Genomic DNA, 21,737 nt, shown 5'->3' with positions numbered 1-21,737 from the left:
AACAAAATTAGCCAGGCGTGGTGGCAGGCGCCTGTAGTACCAGCTACTCAGGAGGCTGATGTAGGAGAATGGCGTGAACCCAGGAGGCAGAGCTTGCAGTGAGCCGAGATCGCGCCACTGCACTCCAGCCCCGGCAACAGAGCGAGACTCTGTCTCAAAAAAAAAAAAAAAAATTACCATCTTAACCATTTTGAAGTGTGCAATTCAGTGGTATTAAGTACATTCATAATGTGCAATCATCACCACCACCCATCTCTAGAACTCTTTTCATCTTGCAAAACTAAACCCTGTGCCCATTTAAAAATAATTCCCTGTTCCTCCCTCCCCTTAGTCCTTGGCAACTACCCATTCTACTTTCTGTCTCTAAGACTGTGGCTGCTCTAGGTACCTTATATGTATGAAATTATACAGTGTCTCTCACTTTTTATTGAATGTTATTTTCTTAGTCCATTTTCTGTTGCTTATAACAGAATACCTGAAACTGAGTAATTTACAAGGAAGCAAAATTTATTTCTTACAGTTATAGAGGCTGAGAAGGTCAAGAGAGAGGGAGTTGCATCTTGGTGAGAGTCTTCTTGCTAGTGGGGACTCTGTGCAGAGTCCTGAGGTGTCTCAGGGCATCACACAGAGAGGGGGCTGAGCATGCTAAAGTGTTAGCTCAAGTCTCTCTTCCTGTCTTATAAAGCCACCACTTTATCTTCCATGATAATCCATTAATCCATGAATAGATTACTCCACAATCCAATCACCTCTGAAAGGCCCCACCTCTCAATACTGTCACATTGTGGATTAAGTTTCAGCATGTGTTTTGGAGGGGACATTCAAACCATAGCAACTATCCTCTTTTGTAAGATTATAACCACTCGAAACAAAATGGAGACTGAATGAACAAATAAAATTGCCTGATGTCAAGAGGAGTTCTATTCTGTATCTATGAAGTCAGTGATAAGGACATAATGTTTGCCAATTAGAACAAAACACAATCAAGTGTAAAAAATATTCATCATTTAAATGGTTAATTGTTCAGATAAAAAGCATATTTAAAATAACAGGTCAAGGGAGAGATTGAATATAACACAGGTTCCCTCAAGGACAGCAATGTTAAGATAATTGAGCAAGGAAGCAATTGTAGATTCCAACTCACGGATTTAATCAGCTAAATGCCAAGGTGCTGGTCACAAAGATTACCGGCAGAGCCGCCTGCAAGATCATGGTTCTCAAACCTTAGTGTACATATGAATGTGTTACCACAAGCCTATCAAATCAGAACCATAATGACTGCGACTCAGGAGTCTGAATGTGTCACCAGCTACTCTGGTGGTTTGGTCTTAGGAGGTTCTTAGTGTTAAGAAATGATGGTCAGTGCAGTAGATTAGACCAGAGACTGTGAGGTTTGCCTCCATTCAGTTTGCTAGTATAATCTTGGATTATGTTATGACTATAGTGCCATGGTATCCATCACTACCTGTTTCATTTTCTTTCATTTAGCATGGCCTGACTGAGCTATTTAAAGAGGGGCAGAGGCAGGAGTGAATGATGCTGGAAATAGATCCTTATTCAACCCTGCAGCAGAGGGTCAGCCGCGGGCCCTGCTGTTCTCCCATCATCATCATCATAGCCTTGAGGCTAGACCTCATGGTTGTTTTATCTTGTGGGTTTTGTTCTTTTTCTTCCTGGTCTGCCTCTGTGTCATCAGGTACAAACTGGAGGGAAAATGCTGGCATCCGTGGAGCTGTATTCAGCATGAAAGATCAGTATCTGGCTTCCCTCTCGTTTATAACTCTTACTTTCTTTCTTTCTAGAATATGTCTGTCCTGGAGAATCACCACTGGCGATCTACAATTGGCATGCTTCGAGAATCAAGGCTTCTTGCTCACTTGCCAAAGGAAATGACGTAAGTGCTGCCGAGATGAAACATACTGATGTGCACACAGTAAAGATAAGCCACTTTCTCTAGGGCAGGCTTGGGACCCTTTGCGTGAATGGCAGAGAGCCAGCCGGCTGTGCTTCCTGCCTGCACTGAGCTGTCTATCAGAGGAGATTTGGTGTCAGTTACAGCAACCCAGAAACCAAAATCTCTCTGTGTGCTTTCAAAGGGCCTTGCACAGTCAATGACCTACAGTCAGGAAAAGGGATAATAAACAGCTCTCAGTTTTCACAGGCTTCAGCATCAGTGTTCGGCTTTGCCAAATTCCCGTCCTTTAGTTTAGCAAAATTGTCCTCCCATGTAGATCCAAATAATAAATATTTATCAAGAAGGAACCCAGGCATTCTCAAGCTAGAGTTCAAAAAAGTATGTTTTGTAATTGCCAGTCTTAGCAAAAATAGAAGTCAGAAATTATTTTCTAAAATGTCTTTTGCTAAGTAATTGAAATGGCCCTAGCAGTTTTTTCACCAATTAATTTACCTTATGTCTCTTGCACTTTAAACAGAAGGGGAGACACTCGTTTTCTGGTTCACTATTTGATAGCCATGGTATGTAGGTTGAGTCCCACTAAATCCGAGGCCATTGCTTCGTTTTCCTGCCGGCCCCAAGTTAGCTGCTAACACTGGCTTCCAAGGCCGCCACTAATTCTGATCTGTTTAATGAACACGTGCAGAGCCCAAGAAACTTAGATGAAAAGAGGACATAGATTGCTGTACCCTTCTTCAAGACAGGTACATAAATTGAGGTCAAGGACCAAGTGGTGTCTCCCAACTGAACAAGCAGTATACTCTGGGTTGTGGATTGATTCCTGGCCCTCTGATTTGATCTCATGCTGTTTCCTAGCACCCAGAGGAATGTGAAATTTGCAGGAGGAATTTCAGTTCTGATAAATTGTTACTCCCTGGAACTAAATAAAACCAGCTCTCGTGCATGGAATAAAAACTTATGCCTTTACTAAAATAATAAATTGCAAAGATTGGAAGAATTAAATGTAAAAAGAACTAAAAACTAGAGCAAGAAATCAAGTGACAAGAAGAAGAGAAAAGGGGAGGTAAGGGGAGAGACAGATAAAGAAGAAAGGAGGAGAAGGAAAGGAAGAATAGTGAGAACAGGAAAGAAGAAAATGCAAGAGAAAGGGGAAAGGACTCTTGGGTGACCAGGCTTCTCCCAGTCAGTACCTGCATTCATCCTGTTACTCAACTAATATTTCTTTCCTGAAATATTCATTTCATGTCTATGGATTCCATTGAAAAATATATTTTTATGTGTCTTTGTGGAACACAGTGTTATAAATTGCTTTTGCCAGAAGAATAATTGTTATACAATAGTATATGTGAAAACTTTATAACAAAAGTCATTAACATAATCATTATTATTCCTTCTATCACAGGTAAATGATTTAATGTCATTTTTCTGATTTTAAAAGTAGGGCAGGTTAATTATAAAAAGTAAAAGTCAGGAAAGTGTTAGTTTGAACTATGTGAAGTTGCTCTTTTTAAGGGCCAAAAACAGGAGATTTTTAGCACTTTCATTGATTCAGCTTGATATGAAAGAGAGAACAGAAATTACTAGTAATTCTGCCATCCAGGGATAGTTCACGTTAACCTGGCTAGTTTATTTTTGTTTAGTCTTTTTTCAAAACAAACTTATTTTAACAAAATATGGTTATTTGGGGAACTTATTTAACAGTTTATGTCCTGAAATTTTTTATTTACTATAAAGACTTTTTTTCCAAATCATTAAACCTGCTACATAAATTAAAATTATTTTATCAGTCGTATGGCATTATTGTATACAACTACTGCCTTTCATTTGGAATTTAAATGGTTTCCAATACCCCAAACTTTGATACTGTTTTCTCAGGAAGTATTTGTAGATAAAACTTGGTCAGAAAGGTCTGAATTTTTAAGTTTCTTGTATATTATTCAATTGTTCTTCTAAAAGGCTGTATCTACCTGTATTCCCACTGATGGATTATTAGAAAATGTACCAATTTACCATCACCAAAACTGAGTTTTATCTTTATTATCTTTTTAAAATATTTGCAAATGTGACATTTTTGTATGAATATATATATGTACAAATACATATATAGAGAGAGAAAGTAGTTTTCATTAAATTAGTATGCATCCTTTACTTACAACCAAGATTGAAATTTTTCATATATTTGCTGATCATTGCTATTTCTTTAGAGAACAGATTTTTATATTTGGTCTCTTCCTATTTTCCTATCAGTGTTATTCATTTGTTAGAACTCTTTGTATATTAAATACAGCAACCATTTGTTACATGTGGTAAATATTACTTGAAGTTTTTAGTTTGCCTTTTAATTTGATTCATGAAACATTTCACCTAATTAAAATTTTATTTTCCAATTATAAATTTAATAAATATTCATATTTTCAAAGAATTCATATAATTTTGAGAAGTATAAAGAAGAAAATTTAAGAATCAACCATAATCCCATTATAGATCTTTCCAATTTATTTTCTATGACCATAGAGATCATGCTTTACATACTTTGCATTTCATTTTTAGCATTAAAAAGATGACATTTTTCAATGTCAGTTACTATAGCTGTACATACTTCATAATTGCACAGTATGAGTATACCATGGTTTATTTCACTAATCTCGTTATAAATTTTTGTGATTTTTTTCCCCAAGGAACGCTTCATTATCGTAAACAACAATAGAATAAGCATCTTTGTAACATATCTTTACTAATTATATCTTTACTAACATGTTAATGTTAATTTGTAGATGGACTGTTGGTCAAATTATTTATGTTCATCAAATGCTTTTTCCACTAATTCCTAAATTACCCTCCAGAAACATAGTACTAATTTATACTCCCTAATAAAGAATGAGGGGAACCATTTTTCTGATACCATTGACAGTATTGGGTATTACAATCTTTCAATAATTCAGCAAATTACTTAGCAATTACTTTTAATCCTCACCAATAAAAATGGGAGAAATAATATCACCTAGTGGTTTTAATTTGCTTTCTGCTATACTAATATTTAATATCACTTTATTTTTTGAGATATTTTGTATTTCTCTTGTGAATTTTGTTTTATATAATTGTTTTTATGTTCAGAACTGGATTAAAGATGTATGTGTGGCTTAAAAACAAAAATGTTCGTGGTGAAACTATAAAGCTTTTAGAATATAATGTAGGGAAATTTTTCATCAGAGTTGGGAAAAATTTCTTAAAGAGGAGAAAAAACTAGCCATAAATAAAAAGATTTATAGATTAAACTACATTAACAATTAAGATTTCCTGGTGGCATTGTGGTTCATGCCTGTAATCCTAGCACTTTGGGAGGTGGAGATGGGAGGATCACTTGAGGCCAGGAGTTGGAGACCAGCCTGGTCAACATAGTGAAACTGCCATCTCTATTTATAAATTTTAAAATAAAAATTATAAAAATTAAGACTTCATCAATAGACATCATAAAGACAGCTAAAAGACAAACCACAGACACAATATTTGCAACACGTAGCTGACAAAGGACCAGCATTTAAAATATGTAAAGAATTTCAGAATCAAAAAGAAAAAGAACTTAACAGAACAATAGACAAAAACTAGAGTAGAAACTTCACAAAAGAAGTACAAATGGCCAATAAACACATGAAAATATGTCTAGCCTCATTAGTAAACAAGAAAATTCATATTAAAACTACAGTGAGTTGCATGACATGTCCATCAAACTGGCAAAAAATGTAAAGGGTAAGAATGTAGAACAATGAGAATCTCATCTGCTACTGCTGGGAGTGCAAATTTATACCATCATTTTGGAAATAATTGACATTATCTAGTAAATTGAAGGTAAACATACCCTGTCATCCAATTATTGCATTCCTGAATATAAACCCTAGGGTGACTTCTGAAATGCATAACTGGAGGTATATAATTATATTTACTGTGGCTTTTTTCATAGTAGCCAAACACTAGAAAAAACTCAAGTGACCGTGAAAAGTAGAATGGATAATGGAATGGAGTTCATTATCGATGGAATTTTACAGAGTGGTGTACACTATAACAAAAGAGGATAAACTATAGCCTATACATCAACGTGAAGGAATTTCAAAAACATAATGTTTAGCTAAAGAAGTCAGTCACTGATACATACCATATAACTTAAAGTTCAAAAGCAGTTAAATTGTGTGGTTTAGAGATGCACTCACAGGTGGTAAAATCCTAAGTAGCAAGAAAATTATTAAAACAAAGAACAAGAAAGTGGTTAACTTCCGGGCCTGAAAGGAAAGGGGATGTGATGAAACAGGCAATGTGACCTCTGGGGTACTGGCAGGTAGTGCTCTTGACCTGAGTGGTGATTGCAAGGTGTTCATTTTCTATTTATTCATTAAACTATATATGTATTCCCTTTGCACTCTACTTAAATATATTTTATTTTTAAAGGTAAATTTTACAAATATTTATAGATCTTTCCTGTATTACTTTTTATATGTGAGGTAAAGCTCTAACTTGCTTTATCTTTCTAAGATATCCCATTTTCTCTATACCATTTGTTGACTAATATATCTCTTGCCCACTGGTTTTATAACAGTGTCTTAATTAGTTATTGTTTTTGAAGTTCCAGAATCTCTTTCTGGTCTATGTATTGTGTTCCATTGATGGATCTTTCCATCCCATAGTACCACTTACTATTATTCTCATTTTTATTACTATTGTTATGCCCTTTTCTCTCTCCATGCACATCTTCACGTATGAACCCTAAAAACACACCACAGATCTCATGATTCCACTAGTCTTTTGTGTCCTCCCTAAAGCATGCATTTCTATTTGGCTTTCAGGTTTTTCCACCCATAGGAATGTCTACACTAGCACAACTTCGTTTTTCAAGGTTTCAATCACTTTATACAGTTCTTGGCATGCCTCCTGTCCAAGGACGGAACTGGTGGGTGAGAGACTTACTCTTAGGCAGTGAAAGACCGGCACATTGTGTAATAAACAGAATCAAAGGCAGAAATTAGATTATAAGCCACCTGATGATGAAATCAATCACCCTCATCAAAGGGATTTGCTGTGTGTGTTTTTCTCTTTCATTCTTGTGGATGCAGACAGGATATTGAACAGCAGCTGGGCTCCTTGATCTTGGCAACAGACATCAACAGGCAGAATGAATTTTTGACCAGATTGAAAGCTCACCTCCACAATAAAGACTTAAGACTGGAGGACGCACACGACAGGCACTTTATGCTTCAGGTAAACAAAACAATAAAAGTCATTCTTTTTGTTGAGTAAAAACACTCAGCTGTGCTACAGTGAGCTATGATTGCACCACTGCACTCCAGCCTGGGTGACAGAGTGAGATCCTGTCTCTAAACAAAACACAAAACAACAAAAATCCACTCAGGGCCATGATCAATAATTTTAGCACATTTGAGAAGGAGTTATCTCCGATGGTATGAGTTAGAGCAGTGACCTATTTTAGTAAAGGCTTTGAAATGCATGAAAGTTATAAGTGGTTCCCAACCAAGCAAAATCTGGGTTTTAGGTCAACAAGTTGATAATATCTCATTTTTCTTGTTCAGTAACTCATTTATCACAGAGTAATCCTGCTGGATGGCTGCATGCAGTAACGGTCTACCACATTTTGTGGCTTGGTATAAAATCAGCTACTGTGATACCCATGCAATTTTAAAAATCTGTTTCTGAAACATAAAAGCATATTATATTAACTACAGTACATACAAAAATTGAAAGACAAGTGGCCTCCCTTTACCTTAAACCTATTTAACTTGATTTCCTTTTACTATCTAAACTTCTATTTTCATCTGGGTCTTAAAACATGTTTATCTGATCTTATTTCTAGGCAGAAAAAAATAAAGTCAAACTGAATTGAATTACATTGGGTCAAGTCCATTCCTGTTTTACTCCATGGCAAGAAGCCATTTGTGACATGACAAATTACATCAGGGCAGAGTGGACATCACAAATAAAAATGTGACCTGGTATCCAAACCAGAACCTTCTTTCTTGATCTTCCATTTTCTCTTGTCTTCCTTTTCTTTTGGCTCAAAAAACAGTGAATGGACCCCAGACTCATCTAGATAGAGGAGATGGAGCTACACCTGGAGACTGAATCATGCAGTTTTGTTCCAGGCTTTCATGCTACCCTCTGTAGCTGTCCAAAGTGCTCCATCCTTGCCAGGAAATACCCTACTCCCAGCTGTAGAACTATGACTCCTTCCTTATTTCTTTCCAAACTAGGCTTCTAGTCCCTGAATGCCACAAGGATCAGCCAGGTGTCTGATTTAAGTGACTAAAGCCAAGTTGTGAATAGCTGAAAGATTTGGCCTTGAACACTTGCATTTCAAAAGGAAGTCTTGCTAACTCAAATGCATTCCTTAAGGCAGAGGCTGGAGGAGGCTTCTCTGACACTTACCTACTTCAACATGTACTGGTACCCCCACTAACCAGGAAACAAATATAAGCAACTAAATTTGAAAGTTGATATGATCCAAGGCTCTTCCAGACTCCAGCATTGCTCAAGGAATTGGGTCAAACCAATGAACACTGCTGGTCTCTTGGTAGCAGGTGGTGGTTAAAAGGGATAATCTCCTTCTCTGGGAGTTCAAGGTAACTCTGGTAGGGTCATCATTACTGACAAAAAGCTGGCATCCCAGATCCAGACCAGTGTGAGGCAAGCCAAGAAGGCCCTAATTTAGCTGTGCAAACAAAGCATTCCTAGGTTTGATATGACTTCGTTCCCTGACTGGCAGTCTGAGTTTACACATGGAGACATAAATGCCAACACGCATAATTTAAGTGATGTATGGAGTTAGTCAGTGTGGCTACTGTGAGGGTGAGGTCCAGATGATCTCACTTGAGCCTGGCCAGGGACCCTGCAACCTCCCTGCCTGCAGGAGGTGGGACTACAGAAGGAGCCAGGCCATGGCTTTCCTTGGCCTGCCCACCCAAGTCTCTTCCAGCAAAGCTACATGTCCTTGGACTGCGGCTCTTCTCTCCTCACTGCTATAAAGCCAGCATTCTCAATGCAGGCTTTGTATAGTGGTGAATAAGTGCAGTTTCCTGAAGAAGCATGTCGGGGAGGTACTCTGTAAATATGGGCCTGGTACTGTGAGCAGACTGAACAGCCTGATAGTCCCTTTGGCTTGGGGTGCTTTGCAACTGAAGGAGGATCCTCTGACAATCTCTCCCTGCCCTGTCATTTCTCAGATCGCCTTGAAGTGTGCCGACATTTGTAATCCTTGTAGAATCTGGGAGATGAGCAAGCAGTGGAGTGAAAGGGTCTGTGAAGAATTCTACAGGCAAGGTTAGTAGTGATCCAACAGCTGAGATTTCATTGCCCTGTCTTCTTTTAGGCATTTATCCTAATAAAACAGGAAATGGCTGATCTATCACGACATTTGTTCTTTCATCAACTCTTGTTATCCTAACCTTTCTCTTTAACTCTCTTGGAACTAATCCAGTGCTTTTTTGGAAAAAGTTAAAAATAAATAACATTGACGTATTGACTTACTACAGAAACAGGTAGTAATGAGGCAAAATAAAAATGAGCAAAAGTGGGACATTGATTATAAATGGCTCTCCTCTGTGGATATAAGAATGTGTGGGACAGTTTGATTTTGACTTTGACCTTCATTTTAATGAGCTAAGTGCAGCCTAAAGGCTAAATGTCGTTTGAGGTCAATGTTTTCCACTCTGACAGAAGAACTTAGACTCCTTTTGTATTCTTTCTCCTTGCTTTCTTAAAAAAAAAAATTAATGATGAAATTGGACACAGCTGACCAAAAAGTGGGTTCTTCCTTTCAAATATAGTTTCAACAGTGAGGTAGAAGGATTTTGCTGTGAAAAGACAAGTGGCTCTGAACTAGGGTATAATTTTTTAAAGATTAACCTCATTCAGAAATAAAGCAATGAATTAGCAAGTAGGATCTTGATGTTGGGTGGGGTATCAGCATTTAAATACAGCCTTGTTTCTTCAGGCTGGGTTTCAATGTGCAGGATGTTTGTTCAGGCATCAGCAGTGCCCTCATGCTAGTGACAGAATCAGGTTTGAGAGGCTGAGAACAAATAAAGCTTGAAGTGTCCCACATACCAGCTCTGTGGGGAGGTCAAATAGCAACAGTGAGCCTTTTGGAGAAGGCACCATTGACAGATGCGTCAATAACATCGTGATGGCCCCAAAGACAGAAGAAGAATTGACTGAGCTCATGTGGGGCCAGAAGGCTCTGCTCACTGTATCTTTCTCTCAGAATAAAAGGACTCATGTAACTCCTACAACTCTGTATATAATTTCACTTGAATTGAGTATAAGTGGTTAGAAATCGAAATATCAGGTTGCCCCTAAATAAAATCTCCAAGAAGGGTAAAACAAAAGGAAATATGATGAAATTGGAGCTAGGGGGCTTTAAATTAGATATAATCAATACTTTCTTTACTGTTTGACACGTTAAATATTGAAATACCATAGTGAGAGAGGGGCCAAGATCTCCAGCCTTGCAAATCAAACAATGAGATAGAGGAAAGAGTCTACTCTAGCCCACTTGGTTTTGATTCAATCATGTCCAGCATGATTAAAGTGCACAAGTCAGCATCGACTGCAGTGTAAACCTTTTGTTTTCTCATCCTGCACCTTATTTGGATTCTGAGCACCTTGGGGCAGGACCATGTCACTTAGGTAGATAGTAAGGCCCATAGTGCCAGTAAATCAAAGTTGTCAACTAAGTACAGTAAATGGTATCAACCAAGAAATGTAACCTATAAGATTTCTTTTCTCGGGCCTGGCATGGTGGCTCACGCCTGTAATCCCAGCACTTTGGGAGGCTGAGGCAGGCGTATCACCTGAGGTCAGGAGCTTGAAACCAGCCCAGCCAAATGGTGAAACCCAGTCTCTACTAAAAATACAAAAATCAGCCGGGTGTGGTGGCACCCACCTGTAGTCCCAGCTACTCAGGAGACTGAAATAAAAGAATTGCTTGAACCCAGGAGGGCGGAGGTTGCAGTGAGCCGAGATCATGCCACTGCACTCCAGCCTCGGCGAGAGAGCAAGACTCTGTCTCCAAAAAAAAAAAAAAAAATCGTCTTTTCTCAAAACTGCTTATTGTCCTAGTAATATATGCACACATAACATGGAGAAACCTAAAACATTTGTGAGGCTGATCACTAAAAGCAGGCTTTCATATACCTTCCTCTGGCATGTTTCCTGGCAGAGGAAGAATAGAAAGAGTAGATCTAGTCCTTTTTATTTAATAGCCTTATGGTCTAGTAGAAATTCTGCTTGTTTTAAGAGAAGATTATAGGCTGGGCGCGGTGGCTCACGCCTGTAATCCCAGCACTTTGGGAGGCCAAGGCAGGCGGATCACGAGGTCAGCAGATCGAGACCATCGTGGCTAACACGGTGAAACCCTGTCTCTACTAAAAATACAAAAAAATAAATTAGCTGGGCATGGTGGCAGAGGCCTGTAGTCCCAGCTACTTGGGAGGCTGAGGCAGGAGAATGACATCAACCAGGAGGCGGAGCTTGCAGTGAGCTGACTTCACGCCACTGCACTCCAGCCTGGGTGACAGAGCGAGACTCTGTCTCAAAAAAAAAAAGAGAAGATTAGATTCCCTGGTCATCCAAACTGCCTGTCTTCCCTACTGAATTATTATTTTTTTAATTCTATAAGGGTGATTTGTGTCATTTTGATTAATCTTTCAGTTTAAGATTTGGACTCAAATCTCAGCTCATTCCAGCCTGCTCCTGGCGGGCAGGCTTCCACAGACTACTAACAGTCCTGGACAAAGTATCTTTAATGTGATTCATGATGTTAAGCAAAGGAAAACTCTTAAAATCAAGGCTGAAGACACAGGGGGAAAGGAAAACAAGATCTCATGAGTTAGAAAAACTGTTATATTCTCAAAACAGAGATTAGGATTCCAAATACCATATACCTCCCTCCTCCTCCCCAAAAAACCTTAAAAAAATTAGACTTTGTCCTCTTGTGACTACAGATTGATATCATCTCAACCAACTAGTTTCCCAGAACCTTTTATTGAATGTCTGCTTCCAGCTTTGTCTAGTCCTCAGCAAAACTGATTGTCCTATGTACAAAACCCCACTGGAGATATTATGAAGAATACAAAGAACTACAAGTAGTCTATGCTTTGTACTCTCAAAGTACTAATTAGTATAGTTTCTACAGGAAAGAAACTATGCAAATTTCCCCTTTATATTCTCTACATTGGTTAGCAAAGTGTCTGAAACATAAGCGTGTTGAATAAATGAATGAATAAATGATCTAATTGGAAAACCTCTAATGATAGAGGTCACAGGAGAAGATCCAGTACCTTGAAAGGTAGGATCTGAGCTCAGTATTGAGTGATGTGCATTGTTCTATACTTTCCAATATGGTAACAACAAGACACATGTGACTGGTTAAATTTAAATTAAAATTTAATAAATAAAAAATAGAGTTCCTCAGTCTTGTTGATCATATTTCAAGGGGCTACCACAGTGGGCAATGTAGAGAACATCTCCATAATTGCAGCAAATCCCATTGGACAGCACTGGTCTAGATAGAATGGAATGGAAACCACTGAGGCTGGGATGCACCCTGCCTTGTAGACCAGCTCGGTCTCATAGAAGATAAGAATGAAAGGATTGTGGAGGCCCCTGGACACTAGGCTACAATAGAGAACATGACAATGGGCATCATCTCAAAAAGTGCATTTAGGGCAATGTGTATAGTTGAAGTGGAAGAAGAACTGGAAGAAGAAAACTAGCTAAGAAGCAACAACTAAGAATAAATTATCAACACACCAGACCAGGTTAAAGCACAGTGAAAGGGGGCAAAAAAAGGTTGTCTAAGAGGGAGAAACAGGATGTGAAACAAGATTTAAGAGGAAGAAACAAGCAGGGAGGTAGCAGGGTCCGCAGCCAGGCTCAGATGAGATGGAGGGTGAAGGGAAGGGAGAAGTAAAAGACAACTCCTCCAAGTGTCACACTTGACTGAAAAATCACTATTAACGGAAATATGGAGGTGAGGAGTGGAACTGGCTTTAGGAGAGTTTGTCTTAATATTATACGCTGTCCTGGCCTGCCCTCAGAATGCTATGATCATCTGGAGCTGAAGAGTTAGGGTGGCCAGACTGCCCTGAACCACTCAGGTTAAGCCTGAATGATTTCCCCACTTCAGCCTTGAGGATTACCAGGGACAAGAAACCCCATGAGGCAGACTACAGTCTTAAAATGACAGAACTGTGGCCTCGGGAGGGCTTCAGCTCAATGGTTAAGCGCAGACACTTTGAAACCAAACTTCCTATGCTGGAATCCAGGCTCCCCACTTTACTACTGGTGTGACCTACTGGCAACATACTGGCTCAGTATACTTAACCTTCCCTGTGTCTCAGTTTCTTCATCTGTAAAATGGGGATTATAAGGTTATTATTTAGATTAAATTAACATATGCCTGGGAGGGGGGCTCACATCTGTAATCCCAATGCTTTGGGAGGCTGAAGCAGGAGGATTACTTGAAGCCAGGAATTTGAATCCAGCCTGGGGAACATAGAGAGGTCCTTTCTCTACTTTAAAAAAAATGAACAGAACAATAGTAGCCGGGAGTGGTGGTACATGCCTGTAGTCCCAGCTACTCAGGAGGCTGAAGCAGGAGGATCCCTTGAGCTCAATTGTTCAAGGGTCCAGTGAGCTATGATGGCGCCACGGCACTCCAGCCTGGGTGTCAGAGTGAGAGCCTGCCTCTTACAAAAAACAATGACGATTTTTTATTAACATATGTAAAATGCTTAGAACAGTGCCTGGCACACAGTAATCACTATATAAATGTTTTTATCTCCTCTACTTTAGCAGAGTAGATTCACAACTGTGAACCTTCCACTGATTAACCAGATTAACTTTTGTGTTGGAAAAAACACTCAATTTTTTATGCTCAGGAAGGACTGATGAAGTATTTCAATGAAGTTTTATACAATGCATTTCTCCTTTGATCTTCTATTAGGTTGATGCAAATGTAATTGCGGGTTTTGCCATGGAAAGTAATAGCAAAAAAACACAATTACATTTGCACCAGCCTAATAGCTGACAAAGGCATTAAAAAAAAAAAACATTTCAAGCTGGATGCTGAGGTTCACACCTGTAATCCCAACCGTTTGGAAGATGGAGGCAAGAGGATTGCTTGAGCTCAGGAGATGAAGATGAGTCTGGACAACATAGCAAGACCTCATCTCTACTAAAAATAAAAATTAAAAAATATATATTAGCCAGGCGTGGTGGCACATGTCTGTAGTCTGAGCTACTTGGGAGGCTAAAGCAGAAGGATTGCTTGAACCCAGGAGTTCGAGGCTGCAGTGAGCTAAGATCATGCCACTGCACTCAAGCCTGGGTGACAGAATGAGACCCTGTCTCAAAAAGAAAAAAAACACCATTCTGACCTTTATACTTTTTTCACCTTTAGTTGCATTAGGTAAAATTCTAAGGAATCAGAATGGAAGATTCTGATTAATTTTGTGGTTACAGACTGAGGTGCTGCTTAGATGAGATCTTTCTAGTCCTTCTACCTCATTCCCTGCCTACTTATTGTTCCTGGTTGTCCTCAGGTGAAACAAGACTAGGGTCAGGCAGTGTGAAAGTGGAGTGGGGAGAAGGAAGGATAAAACCTGTTTTCTTAACCTGTCACTTAAAGCCAGAACTTTTATTTCATGTGAGGAAACTTCTCATTTGTTGTTTTCTTGTTTTTATAGGTCTTGTTCAAAAATTTATTCTAGTCCCAGAGCACACCTACTCGCAATGAGCCATTATGAACGGTCATTGGCACCATGGTATTTTAAATTATTACGGAAACTACCAAAGTAAAGCAGAGCAAGACGGTGCTGAATGGTCCTTAAATGATAACAAGTCAGGAAACAGTAATTCCCAGAATAACTTCTTCCGACGAGGTCATTAAAATTATTACTACTCATTTTATAAATTCTAGATTTCCAATGTGTGTTGTTTTTTTTTTCTTCTTAGGTGAACTTGAACAGAAATTTGAACTGGAAATCAGTCCTCTTTGTAATCAACAGAAAGATTCCATCCCTAGTATACAAATTGGTGAGTTGAATTCAGTGTTAATTCCAGATAAATACCTTCGGCACATCTCACAAAAGTCACAAAGAAAAGATCTACACAGAGCTTTCAAAAGATCAGCACTGGAGGTTTAATCAACATCCTTTTGAATGGCTGAGTCCAAATTAACATTTTAATCGTGACTACTCTGCTAATTATCTGTCGAGATCTTATGATACATAGGATCGAAGCTTTGTTATAGGCCCTTAACTTGTATTATTTTAATTTTGTAGTTTAGAATCAAAACCAAAAAGAGTAGAAGAAAAGTAATAAGAATCAACTATTCGCACTCTCTTCAGGGCTTGAAGGTGGGAATCAGCAGAATCTGCCCTTGGGACCCTTCCAATCTGGGTCACTACTCCTCATCCCTAACACTCGCTCCCAAGAGCCCAATCTCTAGGCCTAGAGCCTGTGAGCCATGCTATCCCGCTGCATCCTGGGATCCCCTATTTCACTAGTCCTTCCTTCAAAACTTATTTTCAGGTTATTCTCCTAAACCACACTCTTTCAAATGGCAATGGTGGGAAACTGTTAAAGTATGATGCCAATGCATCCAAAATAATTACTGCTTTATCTAATTAAGTTATGCACTAGACCAAGCAGCAAATCTGTGGAAATTTTAGGCACTGTAGTGGAAGAAATATTTTTGCTCCAGTAAGAAATTCTATCACACCTTAAGACACTCCACCAATTGCACCCACCTTTAAAGCAAGTCTTTCTTTTCCTTGCAGTTTACTTCCATTGAACCTCAACTCAGAGTTTTACCTCTTTTCCTTATAAATTCTGACCCTGACTACCAGTCAAACTGTCCTTAATATTGTTATGTAGTTTTCACAATCAAACAGCTTCCTCCACCCCAAAGTTGGGAGCTGGGGGTGGTGGCATAAAAAGAAAACTAGAACCCAGAAAAGATGATAATACAGAATTGCTGGGTGGCTGGCGGGGGAGTATCAGCAACAGAAATGCAGCTGCAGCCTCAGCCTCCTGGGAGGCAATTCTCTCCTATCAATTGCTTTAGCCATGGAGGTTCTGCAGACATGATTCAAAATTAGATGCTAACCAAAGTCCTAATCCTGAGGCTCCCTGTGTTAAGCTCTAGCGGGAAAGAAATTTACCAGGCAACTGTCAATGACATTTTGAACCCCCCAAACAAAAGGACTCACGTGGTTCAACACACAACCTGGATTTGTGAGACAGACCTGATTTCAGAGATTCTGTCCTGTTGTTGTCATGAGAACACACTTATTTTGTCAGATCGTATGTCCTGATTTTCAGCTCAGGAAAATGTGGTTACCATAGATACCTCTTTTAAAAAGGGGCTGGGGGTTGAGTGAATAGGAAAATCCTAGGGATGCTACACCAGCACACCAATAATAAAGAGAAAGGGAAGGTGATTATAAAACAATCCTTAGTACATAGATCTTTCTCTGCTTCTGTTCCACATCTGCCAACTCATAGAGGTTGAGGGTTGAGAAGTGGGGTGGCAGGGACAGATCAGGCTAAACAGGAAAAACCCAAAGAGATAAACGGAACTTGGTGGATGCTACAGGCTCTAGCCCCCAAGACAATGATTTTTCCAGTGGGTCCTAAGTAATGCAGCTATTTCCTCTGTCCTTATTCCTCTGACTGAAATGTTCCCCTCTTTTTCCTGCCTCAATCCAAAATGAGAATTTTCTGAGAGCTACTCTCAGGCTTAGATCTGATTTTTCTTTTTAAGTAATTTATATCTACCCAAATGGAACTAGGGCTTAATATCTCCTCCCCAGCTCCACACTTCCCTCTCTCTACCAAATTCTACATTTTAAAAGGAAGGTATTAACTGGGTGGGGTGACTCATGCCTGTAATCCCAGCACTTTGGGAGGCTGAGGTGGGTAAATCCCTTGAGGCCAGAAATTTGAAACCAGCCTGCACAACAAGGCAAAACCCCATCTCTACAAAAAATACAAAAAAATAAAATTAGCTGGGTGTAGTGCCATGTGCCTATAGCCCCAGCTGCTCAGGAGGCTGAGGCAGGAGGATTACCTGAGCCCAGGGGGTAAAGGCTGCAGTGAGCCATGATCACACCACTGCACTCCAGCCTGGGCGACAGGGTGAGACCCCATCTCTTAAAAAATTAATTAAAACAAAAAATAAAAAGGTATTAAATCAGATGAATCTCTAATTGGTGAAATCTATAGAAGGCTAAAGAGAGAGGTTTTCCTTCAATCCTTGTCTACTCTGAGGCTACCATTCCTCCCTACTCCCCCCCTTCCTCCCCCAACCCCCTACCACCCCACCATTCCTCCAGGAGGACAACAGCCCAGCAATGTCAGTTCATCCCTTGAGAAGAGAGAGGCTGGCAGAACACACTGATGGAACAGGTTTCCAAATCTGATAACGTGGAAGCCTTAATTTGAAAAACTGCCTCTTGGTGTCGATTCAGACTTTAAAATCACTTTCCTACCTAGCATAAGAAGTCTTTATATCTGAAAAGTATAAATATAATGCCAGGGTCACTTAAGAAAATGAGGCTTCTCTTTTTTTCGAGAGTGGGATTTTAAAATGTTGGATTTGTAACCTTTTTATACTGAGATAAACTTGATAAATATTCACACTTTGAACTTGAGAATAGTCTAATTTTGCAAACTGTCTTTAGATATCTAACATCGCATCTCTTTGAAGGTGAATGATATTAGAAATTAAATATGGATATTGTGGAGGAGGTAAAGAAAATTCCAGAACAGCAAGCAAAACATGAAATCCTCATCTGCTGACAGCCTATACAACCTTACCAAAATTCCAAATACAGACATCAAGTCACTGGCTTAACTTTCCCCCTCCAGTTCAGGTTCTCTACTATGATCTCACAGTATTTAAATCATATTTCACATAAGATGAGACAATGCAGAAATGTATAGTAACACTGTGTATTGCTGCATCCCTCTTCCATCTCTATGGCATTCTCAAAGGCCAAGTGTCTGCTATTTGTCCAACAAAAAGATAATCAAATCTAGCCTTGTAATTCACATGCCTGTAAACATACAGGATTAGCTGTTGGAAATTTTTGCTAGGCTGAATAACATTTGCCTTTCTCCCCACAGCTACACATCAAGGAAATACAATAAAACCTAAATAAGTCCAAGTTTGTGATGATTCCAATAAACAAGTCATGTTTATTACAAAAAGCACATTAACGCAGCAAAACACGATTAGAAAGCAACAAATCTTAAATATGTAAGAACAGACATGCAAACAAAGAGGTCTCATAGCAAACAATCTTATCTAGTCATTAAAGCAGGACTTTTATACAAGTAAAAATCTGTATTGAAAATGAGTGAACTTTGTTTAAACTTAGTTATTTAACATAACTGAAAGCAAGACAGGACTGTAAAATGATCATCTTGAAAAAGATATCCCACAGGGTAAGGGTATGAATTATTCAACTGATCTAAATTCGTGCGGTGTCCCTTTCTGGTGTCATTTGCCCTCTCCATCCCTTCCCCACCTGCCTTCTTTAGCTCCGGCAGAGACTTTTTTATTTTTTAAAACATTTTTTACTTATACGTCTTTCTCTCTCTGCAAATAATAGCCAGTATTCACTGGGAGTTTACTATGTGCCAAGAGTTTTCTAAGCATTGTACATACATTAAGTCATTTAATTGTCATAACAGCCCTATGAGTTTAGTATTCGCTTTAGCATCTTTTTACAAATTACAAATGAGGAAACTGAAGCACAAAGCCATTCAGGGACAAGCCCAAAGTGACACATCTTATGCTCCTGGGCTGAGGGTAGCCACCATCCTCTTGCTCACCCTCCTGGCCCGGGAGCTGGACATTTTTATTAGGCTGAAAACATTTGCCATTTCTCCCCACAGCTACACATCAAGGAAATACAATAAAACCTAAGTAAGGCCGGGCGTGGTGGCTCAGGCCTGTAATCCCAGCACTTTGGGAGCCCAGGACAGGTGGATCACTTGGGGTCAGGAGTTCGAGACCAACCTGGCCAACATGGGGAAACCCCATCTCTACTAAAGATACAAAAATTAGTCGGGCATGGTGGGTCCCCAGTCATGCTTGGGAGGGAGAAAGCAGCGGGTTTCACCGCCCCGTGGTGCTGAGTCTGGCCTTGCCTGTTCTAGGTTTCATGAGCTACATCGTGGAGCCGCTCTTCCGGGAATGGGCCCATTTCACGGGAAACAGCGCACTGTCGGAGAACATGCTGGGTCACCTCGCGCACAACAAGGCCCAGTGGAAGAGCCTGTTGCCCAAGCAGCACAGAAGCAGGGGCAGCACTGGCAGCGGGCCGGATCAGGACCACGCAGGCCAAGAGACTGAGAGCGAGGAGCAGACGGCGCGGGAAGGCGACAGCCCCTAGAGGCCAGCCCAGCTCAGAGGCAGAGAGGATGCCTTCCTCCGGCAGGGACCCCAGAGGGCAGAAGCAGCGTGGAGGGGCCCTCACCCAGCAACCCAGCCAGTTTCTGGGTGTTGTCCTGGGGCTCTTTGGAACGCCACCTTCCTCCCACTTACCTGCCTCCTCTCCTTTTCGCAAATGTACAGAAGCCATTTGTCACCTCAGCATTCGCTGCCGAAATGAGCAACTACATTCAGTAATGTGGGAGCTGATCCCATGGGCAGGCTCACCCTGCTCCAGGAGAAGACTAGGAGGAAGGAGGTGCTCCTGCCCTGTCCGCCATGGCCCCGGGTCGCACTGGAACAGGCAGCAGTTCCTAAGTCTGGAGCGTTTGAGCGTTTGCCCTCTGACTGCTGATCTGCGTGACAGAAACACCAGCATATTTGCAACGCCAAGGATATTGGTCTTAAGTGCAAGAGCACAAATGAGTGTGAGAGAAAGTACCTTCTATTTTAATAATAATTATAAAAATAATAAATCTTTTTAACTTTTATATTTTATGCACTAGACAATGGATCTGCAACTTTGGACTAAGATCATTCAATGTACCCAAACTTGAACAGGGGGTTCATTGTTTTGCTATTGACTTTATTATGCCACTTTGGGGCAGAGACTTGGCATCTTCTCAGTTTAAGAAACCATGTTTCCTATCCAATCCGAAGGGAAGGTGCTGTACAGTTCATTCCTTTGCACCATTAGCCAATCTGTCTTTTATGGATTCCATGACATGTTTATATTCACCCATGTACATTTTCTGTAAATACCAAACGCTACTGATTCCCATGCCAAAATACATGAGTATTATGGGATTGCTACCTGTATAAACAATGGCACTGTGAACAGAATACTGTTAGTTTTAATACAAGAGAATGCATTTGTAAATATGGTATAGAGTTTATTAATATACTATTGTTTGCAGATAAAGGCCTTAACTTTAAACATCTTTCATCTTCTGAAAGCTGCCCGACTTAAATCCTCATAGATGTCTTTCTCAACTGCCTTCCCATGTCCATCTGTATGTTTTCCAGCTAAGGTCACAAACCAAAACTGAATAAAGTCTTTGAGGAAACATTTTGGAAACTTCACATGCATTCCGCTTGAGACCGTAGTGTTTAATCTATGGCACCAAGCATCGTTTCCTCAGATTAATGAGACCCTTCAACAAGCCTGAACCAGTCACTTTTCAACGCAGCGATGTTTTAACAAGCCAGCTGCTAAGCTTGTGTTTATGTGACTCTTGTTACAGAACATGGTGGTGCGTCAGCCTCACAGGAGACATAGCAGGTCTCGAAAACCTTCTATGACCCTGTCATTTAACCATCAGGGAATTCCCTGCTCCCATGCTACACATTTGTCTATTATGGCTACAGTACCAAAGTACTTTTGGTGTTTGGTTGGTGTGCATTTCTTTAGTGTCAATAGTAACTGGATTTTTCTTTTTCCTTAATCTCATGTGAACAACTACCCAACTGTTTAGCTGAAGTTGATATTATTTAAGTAAAGAAAATATTTCAGTTTTATAACAGATTTTACCTTCCTGGCAGGTCATTGTAGTTAATTATGTCTCTAGCTTGGAGTGTCACCTTGAAATTTCGTTGCCATTTTTTCTGCAGACACTTGGCCATAAAATCTGTTACAGCATTCTTCTCTAGGCTGCTAAATGCTGTGCATTGAACCTTTTCTTTAGAAGTTTCACCATAACTAATGTTAGATGAAAATTGTTGATGCCCCTTTCTTTTTAAACAGTGTGGTAGTGGGAGATGACTGTTCCTGCCACTATCAACCTGATCCTCGTGCTGATAGAATGACAGCTAGCACTCATTTCCTAAGTGCAACTGTTTGAGATTTTTCTCCTAACATACAAATGAAATACTGATTGGCCTGTAATAAGTTCCTATAGAGAGACTGAGGCTTGCAGAATTACGGTTCAGGGGAAACTTTGGAGAGTTGATTATATTTTCATTAAAGTAGGAGAGACTGTCAGATGGTGCTCAAGAAAGTGTGACGATCTTATGAAATAGGTGGATGGTAAGTTGAAATTATTGATGTGGGTAAGAAGGAAGGTTGTGGAAAGTTAACACTAGCTTTGTATTTTTTTTTTTTCTGTAAAACCATGAACTGATATATTTTTCTTTATCACTTTAGTATTCTGCAGTTCTCAGCTTGGTGAGGCCCCAAAAGTGAATATGTCAGATGTATTTCTGTTTCCAAACTTGTCTTACTTTGGTTTGATGGTACAGAGAAGGCTTTTGAGTAGTCTATTTTTAATGTATATGAGGTCAAATCAAGGAAGGCAATTGCTGGGGACAAGAAAAGTA

The 21,737-nt window shown here is 39.7% G+C and overlaps 1 protein-coding gene across 3 annotated transcripts in view; it reads left to right on the top strand.

The window, feature by feature from the left end:
- Nucleotides 1-20,946, top strand: part of PDE7B (phosphodiesterase 7B) — a 336,981-nt gene extending 316,035 nt beyond the window's left edge. The window contains exons 9-13 of one of the 3 annotated variants that reach the window (XM_011962107.1): nucleotides 1,803-1,894; nucleotides 7,018-7,162; nucleotides 9,139-9,235; nucleotides 14,933-15,013; nucleotides 19,148-20,946. In XM_011962107.1, coding sequence (XP_011817497.1) covers nucleotides 1,803-1,894; nucleotides 7,018-7,162; nucleotides 9,139-9,235; nucleotides 14,933-15,013; nucleotides 19,148-19,383 — 651 coding nt within the window. In that variant the 3' untranslated portion in view covers nucleotides 19,384-20,946. The remainder of the gene's footprint in view (nucleotides 1-1,802; nucleotides 1,895-7,017; nucleotides 7,163-9,138; nucleotides 9,236-14,932; nucleotides 15,014-19,147) is intronic. The other 2 variants (XM_011962105.1, XM_011962108.1) reach the window with 2 other exon arrangements.
- The last annotated feature ends 791 nt before the right edge of the window (nucleotides 20,947-21,737 follow it).

This window comes from Colobus angolensis, unplaced genomic scaffold, assembly GCF_000951035.1.
Source record: "Colobus angolensis palliatus isolate OR3802 unplaced genomic scaffold, Cang.pa_1.0 Scaffold58, whole genome shotgun sequence".
In the NCBI taxonomy this organism is placed as follows: Eukaryota; Metazoa; Chordata; class Mammalia; order Primates; family Cercopithecidae; genus Colobus; species Colobus angolensis.
This window is presented reverse-complemented; position numbering and strand designations above follow the sequence as displayed.